Raw genomic sequence first — 14,934 nt, 5'->3', positions numbered from 1 at the left:
AGTAATAAATGTTATTTGCAGTTAACAATTTTCTTTTTTCTTTATTACAATATTTATGGCAAGACTAGGTATACGTATTTATATTTGTGTTGTTTATGAAAGTGTGTTCAATTTATATACTACTAATATTATAAATGCGAAAGTTTGTAAGGATGGTGTGTGTTGTGAATGAGGTGTGTGTTTGTTGTTCTTTCACGCAAAAACTACTGAACCGATTGCAATGAAATTTGGTACGTAGACAGCTGGACAACTGGAATAACATATAGGCCACTTTTTATGCCGATAGTCCTACGGGATACGGACTTACTCGGGCGAAACTGCGGGGCGCAGCTAGTATTTAAGTAACGAGATACAGCTGACAATACAATATGATTGGAATCAAACATATATAGTGAATAGCTAATTAATCGTCTTTTAAAACACTTGGCCTGTATAAATGAAGTAAGATAATACTTTAACACGCTCTAATTAATATAATTGAATAAATCGCATTTAAAATCCGTTAAAAAGTCTTTAATTTCTAAATGTATATAATGTATGTAATATAGTAATACTCGCGTAAAATCAAACACAAGAAAATAATAGATATATTTAATTCAAGCTTTTTACACTCAAGGGTCGGTGACAATGGAATAATTTAATAACTGAGTTATATCTTATTATCCTGACTAGGATTGACGGTATAAAATAATTTCCTTTCATATACTCTATATACAAGCAAATGAAACAATTAATTTATTCTATTATTAAAGTGTGTTTTTGGTTTATAAAACTAAGCAGGTCCTTATTTGACCAAAAATTATAAAGAAAAACCCAAAGAAATTGTAACTTACCGTAGATAAATTAAAAGTGTTAGAAACTAGGTATTGCGTCATTATAATTAGTTAAAACAAATTATCCTAACATGTACGCTCTAACGAGTACGTTAACATGTTGTTAACTTCAACTTAGTTGAGCCTAAGTTCGCTCTGCCAGAAACATGACAAGGGTGCTTGCGTTTCAATCACGACAACTTAGTAATACTTAGGTAAGCTTAACTTTGTTAACACATACTATATTTAGTAACTTTTCACGCGTTGAATTCGGTGTAAAACCCATTTTCCCCTCTTTTTTTGTCTATCTTATTATACTACATACTACAGCCTTCCTTCCATCCTTTTCTTTATTAATTTTTGATCGTAGATATATTAGGTTAACTTCCCTTTATTGTTAAGCACTATATATATAACACTATATATATGAAACTACCCGCACATTTTGTTAATAAAAAAAGAGAAATTTATACTAATATCAGCTTTATAAAGTTGAGGAGTTTGTTTGTTCGAACGCACTAATCAGGAACTACTGGTCCGATTTGAAAAATTCTTTCAGTGGTAGATAGCCCATTCATTGAGGAAGGCTATAACTATACATGGGCGTAGCCGGGGCGGACCGCTAGTCCTTAATTAAAACCTGTATCATACACGGGAATATGTAGCTTTCTTTTACTAAAAGAATATTCAAAATCAATTCAGTAGATCCAGATATTACCCCCCTACAACCTCACAAACGTTACCTATCTAAAATATTAGTAAAAATAGTAGGTAAACATAAAAATTGTTCTTATAAAATAGGTATTTCATTCAATTATATTCCTTTATAGTCTGAAAAGGTTACAACCTTTATTATTGGAAATGATCATTCATATTCATCATTCATATGATATGATTGATATAGGCTTTGATAGAAGCAATGTCTAGATAAACCATAATGTGCTAAACCTACGAAATGTTTTTAGAAATATCCTATAATACCCGTCGTCAAAATAATTGCTTATTGGGTATAAGCATCTTATTCACGAAGCATATGAGAATAATCTCCTGGTGTTATATTTTCAATAGCTTTCTGCTTCTTTCCCACCGCTTCGTTCGCGTAGTCAGTGGGAAAAAATAGCCACTATCTTTTAACCACATTATTCCCGAAACCTTGGTATTTCCGGGTAACAATTGACCTAAACCTTTCCTAGGATTATGTTTTTACCAATATCTTTGGATAAAAATCTTATTGATGAAGAGACCGACATACAGACAGAATGACAGAAAGACTGATATGCAGGTATACTTTCCTACTTAGTGGAAAATATTTAACTATAACATATAAAAACTAGTAGCTAGATATAATATAATTACCATTCCCGGGTTGAAACGGAATAAAAACTAAACTAATATAATTTAGTTTGTCACTGAGAAATAGTTTGACCTTTTACTGATGATAGAATTTAAAAAATCAGAAAGGTTTAACTTTTGTACATCTTCGTACCTCACAAGGAGATTTAATTTTACATCATTGGTGAAAATTATCGTTCAGTACTATCGCCTTACTAGCTGCGCCCTGCGGTTTCACCCGCCTAAGTCCGTATCCCGATATTCCTACGGGATGCGCCCCGCGATTTAACTCGCGTAAGTACGTATCCCGTAGGAATATCGGGATAAACAGTTGCCTATATGATATTCCAGTTATCCAGCTATCTACGTACCAAATTTCATTGCAACCAGTTCAGTAGTTTTTGCGTGAAAGAGCAACAAACACACACACATCCTTACAAAATTTCGCATTTATAATATTAGTGGGAAGTAGGATTGTATTTTCTTGTGTTTGATTTCAATTTTCACGCTAGTATTAGTACATTCTCCCCGTGACCACGCTCGCTGTAAAGTGTTCGATATCGGGTTAATAATATAATGAATAAATCGCGTTTAAAATCCGTTAAAAAGTTTTTAATTTCTAAAGGAAATAGGATTATTGAACGACACATTTCCTAACTCGCAAACACTTCGCTGTAATCAAAAACAAAAGAAACTTTCCATTCTACCCAAATAACGATCAGATTATCCTATTTCCTTAGATCGTATGTGTCAAAGGAAAATGGACATTGTCATAGCCTTTAGATTTAAGCCTCGAGGGTCCTTCAGCGACCTTCTGGTGACAAAATGTAACAATATATTGCAAACAATGCTTTGATGATCCAACAAACAGCGCCCTAGTGTGTCTACACTAATATATAATGATTTCTCGGTGCCTACCGTTTTTATATGTTTTTGTATCTATCGATTGTTTCTTTATGGCCATAGCTTTTTTAATTTTTACGACACTTTTCGAATTCAAATTCAAATGATTGCGGAACACATATTACAAATAGATCTTCACTACGTAGCATAAAACAATATCGCTTTCTCTGTCCCTATGTCTCTATGTATGCTTAAATTTTAAAAACTACGCAACGAATTTTGATGGGTTTTTTTTATATATAGGATGATTCAAGACGAAGGTTTATATGTATAATAGCATCTACTAAACTACTCCGAATTGACGCGTGCGAAGCCGCGGGCAAAAGCTAGTAAAGTATAATTATAGGTATACTGTTCGTCAGTTATGCTGACATGTAATCAATACAAAATTATGTCAATATCAAAGTTCGTTAATTAATTTTGTCACCTGTGTGTTTGTATGTAACCGACTCTTTGAAAATCCATTTCCATCCACTTTGAACAGATAGATTTCATCCAAGCATTGTACACTTATGAAAGATCGGTGACAATACAATCGTTTAATGAGTTCTATCTTATTGTCCTTTTAAGATCGCAAGGATTGATTTTTCAATTTATCTGCACATGTGGATAACATCACCTCTGCTTAAAACGGTGAAGGAAAACATCGTGAGGAAACCGGCATGTCCAAGAATCAAAAGTTCGACGACATGTGACATTTATCAACCCGCACTTGGCCACCGTGGTGGTTTATGGCCTGAACCCACATAGGAGGTCTGTGTCCCAGCAGTGGGAACATATATTGGCTGGTGATGAATCAACGTTCATATAAACCATAAAAAAATTAAATATTAATGAGCAACTTATTTAGGAAATTAATATAAGCCAGTTTTTTAAATTGATAGACTTTAAACTGGTTAATAACAGACTGTAATGAAGCTAACATACTAACAAGCTAACAACTCGTATATGTATGTGATTTTATCACACCTCACCGGGAACAATTTATGCGAGCGAAGCCATGGTAATTAATAGTGAGAATAAACAAAAGATTAGCCATAAATATTCCTTTGTGTAACAAACCCGGTCGCATCAGACGCAGGCTCACCTAATATAATCGTAAAATCTTCGAAGCATTAACTGCGCATTAATCCTGCGAGTGTCACTCAGTGTTAGGGCTGCCACTCGTCTTAAATAATTAATTATATTTAATGAAATTATTGGACATATTCGTTGTATGTTTTTAATTGAGAAGAACAATTAATTTACTTATAGTATAGGGCCTCCTATGAGGGTTCAGGCCATAATCCGCCACTCTGGCGAAGTGCGGGTTGGCAGATAACACATGTCATCGGACTAATAAACGCAAAATTGTTCAGATTACTTTATATCATACTATTTGCGTTCATATTTTAATGTGGATTTGACAGTAGTATGTTCTAGAAATATTTTTTTTTATTATAAACTATTATAGCGTGAATAAGAATGTGTTAATTAATTAATTCATAGATAATAGTTATCAAAGGTTAGCAATGGAAATAGATTCTTTGTTTGAGGTTTTGTTAAGACTCGAACAAAGAATCTACTTCCATTGCCTCACACGGGTATTTCGGAGATTATATCTGAATCTGCCTTTGTCGACTACTTAAAGGAAGTAATTGTTAATCTAATAATTATTGACCTATGGCGTGGTATCATAACAATATTGAATACATCCAATCCAGTATCCATAAATACATCCAATCCAATATACATGATTATGTTTTATTGAACATCACTTCTCTTTGCATTTGTCTGCCTTTTTGATAGTTTTCTTTCAATAGGTTATTGGCCATTACCAAGTATACCCGAATGCGTGCGTGGAATGGCCAATAAATAAAAAATATTATCATTTATCATCAATATATTTAAGCAAAAGTGGCAGCCCTATCACTCTCAAAATGTCAGACTCCAGCCCGAAATCACACTCACAGACAGATGTGAAGTTATGATTAATTATTATTGTAATCAGATGTACGTAAAAGGCGGTCTTAGCCTTTTTGTATATCCAGTTACGAAACTTATTAATGTAAGCCCTTGATTGAAAAGTCGTGGATAATTATTTTCCCTTAATATGCGACGTATACTTTTTGGTATACAATATAATATAAGCATAAATACACATACGATCTAATAACACTAATATATACACGTTACGCATGTGATTATTTTTTAAATAGAGAACAGAAGCGCTTTGAAATTGTCAGCGTTAGACCAAATTTATTAAATGAGACCACATTGGAGGCGCCAGCTTTCTTATAAAAAAAATCGTCATAAAAATTGGTTCACCCAGTGAAGGTTATGAGATAACAAACACAAAAACAACACAGTCGTATCGAAACCATCCTCCTTTTTTGAAGTTGGTTGATTTGAATCTTTAAATCGCTGCTCATATCATAAACGCGAATGTGTGTTCGTTTGTCCTTTTTTTCACGTTTAGATATAGTTATGAGGCTAGAGTGACAAAGGCTACTTCTTACCACGGTGAAACATCTCATTTCCACGGGAAATCCCTTTGACTACGCGAGCGAAGCCGCGGGCGGAAACCTCATACTTTGTAAAGCTTTATACCCTTTAAAGACAAGCAAAACGAAAGCCACGCAATTTTTTGTAACCTTCCAAACAATATCATGCAAAATACAAAATTCCCTCGGACATAAAGCATCTTCAAAGACATTCCCCCGGGTTTTTACGGTCGGAAAACTTACAAATGCAAACAATACAACAATTATCTTAAAAGGTCAACAAAGAACTCTTAAACATTCTTACCGTGATGAAAGTCACATAAAACGATGCATATTTTTTATTTTTTTTTTTATTTTTTTTTTTTATTTTATTTTATTGGTTTCCAAACAACTTATACACTAATACAAGAGCAGCAGTAATAATGTACATCAAATATTGTTCTGTGTATAAATCTATTCTATTCTCTATATATATATGCAAATGGAAGTACGCCGCTTTAGAGTAACTTCATTATGTATAAATGTTATGAGATGTTACAGACGCTGCTTAAGTTGGCAGTATATCTCATGGAATAAATTGACTGTAATTGTAATTTGTTTGCTTAAGAAAATTGCGCTGTTGTTTACAGTGGGCTAGATAAATAAATTTAATTGAGCGCCTGTTTGTGATGTCGAAATAGGGTTACAAGCATGAATGATATTTCCAATTAGACATTGACATCAGAAAACATCCTGATGAAAACACGTCTCGAAACAAGATGGTTTAAGGGCATGTAGCGTAATGGGTATAAACATTACTGCGTGGTTGATTCATCATCATCAGGCTATACATGTTCCCACTGTTGGGACACAGGCTTTCTATGAGGGTTCAGGCCATAATACTCCATGCTGTTTGAGTGTCGGTTGGCAGATTTTACATGTCGACACTTAATTGTTGGATGGATTTAATGGATAGGATGTCAGTTTCCTCACGATGTTATTTCACCGTTTCGAGCAGTGTTTTGTTATCCACAGGCGCAGATAAACTGAAAAACCCATTTATTTCCTGCCCGCTCCTCTAGTCCCGAACTCCCGACTTATAGGTTTTAGTTCCGAAGTCTTACCAATGAGCCGTCACTGCTCAGAGGTTGATTACGGAGTTAATATTCAGGTCGGAGCTTCATTGCAGTAGGATTTAGGAACGCACTAAGCTGGTTTTGAGTATGGATACTAATTATCTCAATGTGATGTATTAATTTTAAATTATAAATGTTCAGGCGTTACTTTAAAACCGCTTTTCAAGGAAGTCAAATTGAATGAATAATCGTGTAAATCTTGGGTTTATTTCAAACTGAATCTCAAGATTTAATTTTAATTTTTTTTTTGTAGCATTGAAATACTTTATAAATGAGAAATTTTGAAGGAATAGAAAAAAAAATTAACACATGAAACACATAAAACCGAAAGAGTAGGAGAAATTCGATTACTGTGGCAGGATCACGGGTGGCCGAGAGGCTAGGCGTTGCTGGGTTTGGCAAAAAAACACGCGTTCGCATCCCGCCTCGTGATCAAAATTTTTTATATAACATAATATAATTTGAAACTAACTATAGTATGATAATGTGTATCAATCGTAATGAAACAAAGTACAATATAATCATTCGCAATTTTATACACAGCTTGGACACAAGAGATGGCGTGGATACACATTGGTCGGATCCTTCTACCCTGGGTTCCAGAGCGTCCTTCAGGACTAGCACTACACCAGCCATATTGATATTAACAAAGATAAGGTAAATTAGGAATTCAGAAATTTATTGTCTATATTGTGCATTTTCTATTTATATTTTGTATTTTGTATTATTTATTTTTGGTGTGTACAATAAAGTATCATTCATTAATTTATTCACTCTATATCAATAATAATTATAAATAAATACTGAAACTATTTCAAAAGTTATTTCACCGTTGATTATAGAATGTTTTAATAAGCTACTTTCGCTATAAGAAAACAGTCTTCAGAGAGTCTAATCATATCGCTCGTTTAGATGAAATTCGTATTAAATTTACGATTTTTCACCTAAAATACAGTCCTACTAACAATCATGCGAGATTCAAACGAACGTAGTTGCATTATTTATTATTATGAAGAACACAAAATAATGCGTTTTATGCTAATACAGTTAAGCAAACGGAATTGTGAAACCGAATGTTGATGAAGTCGTAAAACCTAGGATAAAACTTATAAATGAAAAATAAATAAATAATGTCATGAGTGGGTGTTTAGTAGGATGATATAACTTAATAGCACCCACTCAGAAAAACATAAATTTATTGTTATACCCACTTACGTCCTATAGCAGTGATATAGTTAATGCGAAAGTTTGTTTTTGTTGTTTTTATGTTGCAATTTTATACAAAACTGCTTAACCGATCAGGCTGAAATTTAGTAAGCGTGTAGGTTAAACATGCTTCAATAGAGAACGTGAGATAAGGCACGGTCAGATACTAGTATGTTATTATAACATATAAGATAGTAAATATATACATTTACTTATATAGAAGTTTACTTATAATATATAAGTTACAAGCTGCAGCCCGCGGTTTTACCCGCGTAAGTCCGTATCCCGTAGGAATATCGGCATAAAAAGTTTCCTATATGTTATTCCAGGTGTCCTGGTATCTACGTACCAAATTTTAGCGCAACCGGTTCAGTAGTTTTTGCGTGAAAGAGCAACAAACACAAACAACCTTACAAACTTTCGCATTTATTATATTAGTAGAATGAAATACAAAACCCTAAATACCAGTAATTTATTAAATTAAGCGTTATTTGACACAACTCTATAATTATTAAGAAGATATAACAGAATATTTGAAGTGCAATGTATTTAATTTATACTTGAGTAGCTTTGTGGGAACATAACATTTAAATCGTTATCGTACGCAAACAAATAAATATTGAAATAAAAAAAAAGTAATGTTAATTTCCTCCAGGCCCGAAGACAGTGGACAATACAGATGCCGGGTGGACTTCATTAAATCACCAACTAAGAACACCAGGCTTAACTTGACCGTGTTAAGTAAGTAACAGCTTCATCAATGTTTGTAGCGAACTTTGGCATAGAGTCACATAATTAAAATGTTTTAAAATTATCATATTTTTGTCATTTATTTCAATTTAAGTAGTCGACAAAATACAAAGACAACAATATTATTTTATATTGTGTACTAGCTGTACGCTCCGTCTCCGCCCGGGTAGTCGTTTATCGTAATTCAAATAATATAAACTATCCTCTTTTAAGTCGGATCAAACTGCACATGGTGCGCAAATTTCATGAAAATCGGTTGAGTAGTTTAACAAGTAAGTCGGACAAACAAAGTGACACGTAATTTATATACATATATTATTAAGAAGATAATGTTACTATAGGTGTAAAACAAAATGAAATATTTACCCACAAGTAACTTGGTTGCTTTTACTATGAAGCAACTGAAACATATTTGATGACATTTTTACACAGAGATATATGCGTTTCAACATTAATCTTAAGAACCAGGTTGCTTGGAAGAGATCGATGCTGTAGCGATAAGACCGCCTTCTAGTCACATCTGATGTCAGTTAAATTTGTCTTTCTATATAGTTTAGTGCGCCAATAAAACATTCAAATGTTTTTTTAAACAGTACCTCCGGAACGACTAGTCATACTGGATCAAGATGGAGAAGAATTCCGTGGCGGGGCCATGGGACCGTTCGACGAGGGGACAAGAGTGAACCTCACTTGTGTCGCGATTGGTGGTGAGTCATTCTTTCATTCGAAAATCATCCAATTTATCCATACGAGTTTATTTACGCATTTAAAAATTTACAGAATATTATGTATGATAATTAATTAGTTACCTTGTTTTATGTCAATATTAGTACAAAATAAAGATTTTTTTTTGTTTAATGGAATGGAAGTTAAGCAAATGATTATTCTAATTCAAAATCAACATTAGCATAGTAGTCAAATAGAAACAAAATATTAACGATATTTAATCCTCCATTGCAATTTTTTTGCAATTTTGAAGTACAGAATTTAGTTAAAATGACACATCAAATTAAGATCCAGTAGTTTAGCATTAATAAATGTGACAAACACACGCTCGCGAACACCGTTGTTATAGATTAAAAGCAAAAACAAATTACTCACATGTAATTTTGAAAAATTTTGACCAATATGAAATATCATATGATTATTCATCTCTATTCCATCTATAAAATATGATTTAATCGCATTGTATCGATGGTACACCGCCTTTGCAGACTTTATTTTCTATTGTCTATTCATAATAATCGTAAAAATTCGCTTACACTAATTGTGGCCACATAATCAGAAATCTGGATAAATATATGAAGTGGTTAATCATCTCAATAGATGGCGTGGGGTGCCCCTTAGGCACATGAAACCGAAAGAGTAGAGGAAATTAGGCGTCGCTACGGTTAGGCAAGAAACGCGGGTTCGAATCCCGCCCCGTGATCGAATTTTTTCTATTCTTTCAAAAAAATTCTTATTTATAAAAGTATTTCAATGCTATAAAACTAAAAATTAAATATATGAAGTGGGTGTTTGGCATATCCAAATAGGCTTCTAGTTTCAAGACACGTTCGCTTTAGGTCGTCCAGCTGCTAGAGTGTCCTGGTGGCAATCACACGCCCTCCTCGCCAACTCGGAGTCGAGGGCATCTGTGTCTTTCACCCTACAGCGAGATCTGTATCCCGCCACCCTTACATGCCAGGTGGGTAGTATAAGTTAAGAACCCTATATACAAAATAATGTAAAGTAATTTTATTTGTTTTTCACTTCGCAGTTTCGCATATAACGCGTGTCTGTATGTCCTTTCTTTACGTGTAAACCGAATACTGAATCAACTTGGGTTTAATTAATATATATGAATCTCTATGGTATAGAGATAGTTTGAAACCCAAAGAAGAACATGGGATAATTTTTAACCCAGAAATCCTACGGTGACGGAAGATATGTGGGGAAAACCCCGAAGCAGTTTCGTTTCCTATACCAAGTAGGCGATATATGTATGCATCTATGCAGCTAACAAAATATATCAAAACACTATATTCTCCGCTCTTTATTGTGCAATATGCAAGAACGAACCTCTACATCTGCTATATCCCTTTAATCTAAAGCCGGATATCGGAAGATGCATGCTACCGACTTAATGGATCCCTGTCTTCCGCACTCCGCATATAAAATCCACGGAATATTCTCTTTAAATCTCTCTATTATACGAAGCATACTATTGAACACTCGATTTATGTAATAAGCCTTGCTATACAAGATCACACTCGAAGGACTTTCAGAATTCGAAGCCGGGTTACCGAACAATGTTTACAAACTGTTTGTCAACCGATTTCGAAAAAGAGGAGGGTGTAAATTTGACTGTAATTTTTGGCTTAATATATCAAATATTGAAAACTTTTGCCTCCGTCTTAGCACTCGAGGATTATTCACGTCGATGGTCAAATCGGTTCATCAGTTTCTGAGATTAGCGTGTTCGATAAACAAAAATAAAAACAGTTTTACTTTATTAGTATACTGTTATACCAAATTTTATCGAAATCCGTCCATTAGTTTCAGTGTGATTTACCGACAAACATCCAAACTTTCACATATACAATATTAGTGTGAAGCGTGATAAGTATAAATGCATACAAACAAATATTGTACAATATTCGTCATCAACTGTATTGTAATTGTAATATCCGCGTTTCATTCCGCAGGCTGTCACGGACCCCTCGATTGCTCCGCTTTCAGAGAACATAACTGTCGATATGAATTGTGAGTTTATTTGGCCTATTTTTTTATTACCCATATGTTTTAATTCAATCTTTTATTGAATGTAATGAATGAATTAAATAACCTTTATTGAAACAACACATACACATGAAACAATGAAATAAGGAAAAAATAGGATATGACGTGCAAAGGTCGGCTTTATTGCTCAATAGCAATTTCTTCCATGCAATCCAAGACATGCATTAAAATTAAAAATTAAGGAAGACAGTGCACACTATACAAGAGAAAGGACATAATAACTTCTTTATTTTTTTTTTCTCTTTGTGTCTATTAACGTGAAGTATGATCTCGTTTTCGGCGTGGTCCAGTTCATCTGTAAATAAAGAACGTATTCATCAGAGTACACTTTGGGAACATATTGATTGTTATAATTTTTGACTTTATGTACTAGGTGAATTTATTCGTTATTTTATTCCTCAAATGTATGTAATATATCTTTACACGTATGGGTGTATCCTTCATTTTTACACTCTTATAATCAAGAAAGATAGGAATTAGTTTGCATCGATTTAATATTTTTCCTTCTTTGATCTACTGATAAATATACATTTACACATGTTTCTATATACATGGAGGTTATTTTTGTCATAAAATATGTAAATTAGCGGGCGGCGCACGTCCGTTCGTTTCGAGGCGCGCGGGACAAGTGAGCTGCCAACAAGCAACAACTAGCTAAACATTATAGTTATTCGTCTACCCTTAAAATTTTTGTGTCTTTATGTATCTTTTAGAAATTAATGACTTTTAAACAGATTTTAAACGTGATTTATTCATTATTTAACCCGACGTTTCGAACATTTTACAGCGAGCGTGGTCGTTTAAAATCCGTTTAAAAGTCTTTAATTTCTAAATGTATAATACTCGCCTAAAATCAAACACAAGAAAATTTATGTATCTTTCATGAAAATTATTCCATTGTTCTTATTACTATATAGGATATTGTTGTCTACTTATTTATGTATGTGTATTGTTTCTCAATGTATAATGAAGTTAATGAAAGGTTTAAATAACTAATTACATTACTATAATCTAAAAATATTTATCAATTTTTAGTGTATTATGTTGTTTATATGAAATGAATATTTAGAGTATAATATATTTATATATTTATACATTTATCAGTGTACCCACTCTGGGTCCGGATAGTGGGCGGCGCGCGGCCGCTCGTAGCGGGGCGTGCGGTCGAACTTATCTGTCAGGCGGTTGGCGCCAGACCACACCCAACTATTTCCTGGTGGAAGGGGGCTACGCGATTACATACTATAAGGGAGAAGGTATGTATTTCTTAATTAAAACTAATTAGATTTTCGGTCGCATAGTCAAAGGAAATTATAATGGGAAATAGATGTTTTACCTCGGTAAAAAGTAACCGAATTCACTGTCTAGCTTCCTGACTATGACCAGACTCAAGTATTATATCTTGAAATGAGGAAAAGGTACAAACAAACGTACATTCACATGTATATTAGTATTTGAAATGTCATTATTTTTGTATAATCTAGTCGGTTTTACAAATATCTTATAAGTTATGTTTTGCTTATCAGTTGGTTTAAGTGATCATTCCTTTTAGTGAACTTTTCAGTTAATGATAAATAAATTATGTATGAAAATTATGATTTAGTCATTGATCTGCATGGGTAATTGTTTTAGAAAAATTTGTGATAAATATGTTTTTTTTATTATATTTGTTTGTTTATTTTTTCATGAATACGCTTTAAACTACTGTTTTTAAAATCCTAACTCGCTGTTTTAACACGCTTTTATTAGCTTCACCTGTATGCTTGTTAGTAACCGACTCTTGTAGACTCGATTTTGACCCACTTTAAATCAATATGACCGTTTCTCAATCTTTGTACACTTATTTCCATTAATTCCCAAACCCGGTAGTAAACGGTCTTTGCAGAAATTCTATATTAAAGACAAGAAATTGTAGATAATAAAGTTCTTTGTAGGTAATTTCCGCTTTATGTCGGATTAAGTAGCAAAAATGAGAATTTCGCTCCCGTGTCACGAAACAGCTGATTTACCATCTTTACTTACCACAATAGGTTTTATTACTCTCTTAGACTCGTTTCTCCGTTTTTCGAGACGTTCATTTCTTGGTAATTTCTTCAGAAGAAATACATAATATTTCGGAATATGAAAAACCAGCTCGGCTATGAAGATGCCTGACCCCATTGAAACGTTAAATTAGCGACATTTTCATTGTATTAATTCTTCGGTCTTATTTTAAATCTAGCTTTTTTAACTCGACCTCAGACTAAGTAGTGGTCTAACTTGACCTAGTTTACTGAAAATCTAGATTATTTGCCAGCGCTATTTTCATTAGCGTGTATATTATAGTGCTTGCGACGTATGTTTCTAAAGATCTTTATTACTAAAGCATAAAGAATTCTTATGATATCTAGACTAGGTGCTACCCGCGACGTTGGACGCGTTAAAAAGAATCTTCCTTTGGTCCAACATGGAAGTTTGAAGTTTTAAGACATACTAGAAGTAAATAATATATTTAACGACCAGGACTGACAAAGAGTATTTGGTATCCCCAAATTCATAAACATGTGGGTAGATTAAAATCAGCCAAGTGCTAGCCGGCCCTGCGATACTAATTCCATACAATCACAGAGCAAAGGTTGCCTGTTAGAGATAATTTTAAAGTTATAGGCCGCCTTCTGTGCTGTATCTTCTTTTTATGCTTAAATTTTGGTTTTGTATTTTTGTTGGCAGCACAAGGAAGTATTAAAGTAAATTGAAAAATTGTATAAATAATTAAATTTACTGTCATATTTATATAATTTACATAAATAAATAAATCGAATTATCATGTCTTTTTGGCACCTTTTCCGCTCGAGTTCTATACAACAATACAATTTCATCGCGCGTTTATTTATTTTTTATTTATTAATATATTCAAATATATATTTATCTCGTTAGATATCTCCAGACGGTAACGTAACAAGCAGTATACTAACAATAGTCCCAACGGTGGAAGACGCGGGGCGAGTGATATCGTGCAGGTCCGTTCAGCAAAACCTCAAGCACTCTGTGAGGGAGGACGGCTGGCAAATGGACATCCAACGTGAGTATTATGGTGTTATAGGTATTTTTTTAATAAATAAAAACATTATAGAAAATATAGACGAAGAAGGAAATATAGAAATAAATTAAAAGCATCATCATTACCACTATCATCATCATAATCATCATCACAATTATCACCTCCACCACCATCATCGCTCTCTCAACCATCATCATCTCATCATCGGCCCACCGCCGGGACACAGGCCTATGAGGGTACAGGCCATAACAAAAATGCTATTGCATAATTAAATAGAAGAGATTTAATAATTTCGTATGCTTCCTATACTAACGATAAATATTGCACTACCCTCCATCTGAAATATTGAATTCCAACTTGAAGTTTGAAAATACCCGCATTTAAGTGCATTTATCCCTTTTGTTTTTCACCCGAGAGCTAGTAAAGCGGTGCGTTTGACGGCGCTCCCTTCGTGTCTCGAAGCGCCTATAAATAAAGTATTAAATGGTCTGCGGTTCTATAAAATGAGGGTA

The 14,934-nt window shown here is 33.6% G+C and overlaps 1 protein-coding gene across 1 annotated transcript in view; it reads left to right on the top strand.

The window, feature by feature from the left end:
* LOC119836074 (nephrin-like) overlaps positions 1-14,934 on the top strand; it is a 59,717-nt gene that overhangs the window by 26,055 nt on the left and 18,728 nt on the right. Inside the window, exons 4-10 of the mRNA XM_038361288.1 lie at positions 7,189-7,302; positions 8,507-8,592; positions 9,195-9,308; positions 10,167-10,288; positions 11,289-11,346; positions 12,487-12,638; positions 14,299-14,443. Of these exons, the coding sequence (XP_038217216.1) occupies positions 7,189-7,302; positions 8,507-8,592; positions 9,195-9,308; positions 10,167-10,288; positions 11,289-11,346; positions 12,487-12,638; positions 14,299-14,443 (791 nt within the window). The remainder of the gene's footprint in view (positions 1-7,188; positions 7,303-8,506; positions 8,593-9,194; positions 9,309-10,166; positions 10,289-11,288; positions 11,347-12,486; positions 12,639-14,298; positions 14,444-14,934) is intronic.

Source organism: Zerene cesonia, chromosome 22 (genome assembly GCF_012273895.1).
Source record: "Zerene cesonia ecotype Mississippi chromosome 22, Zerene_cesonia_1.1, whole genome shotgun sequence".
Lineage (NCBI taxonomy): Eukaryota > Metazoa > Arthropoda > Insecta > Lepidoptera > Pieridae > Zerene > Zerene cesonia.
This window is presented reverse-complemented; position numbering and strand designations above follow the sequence as displayed.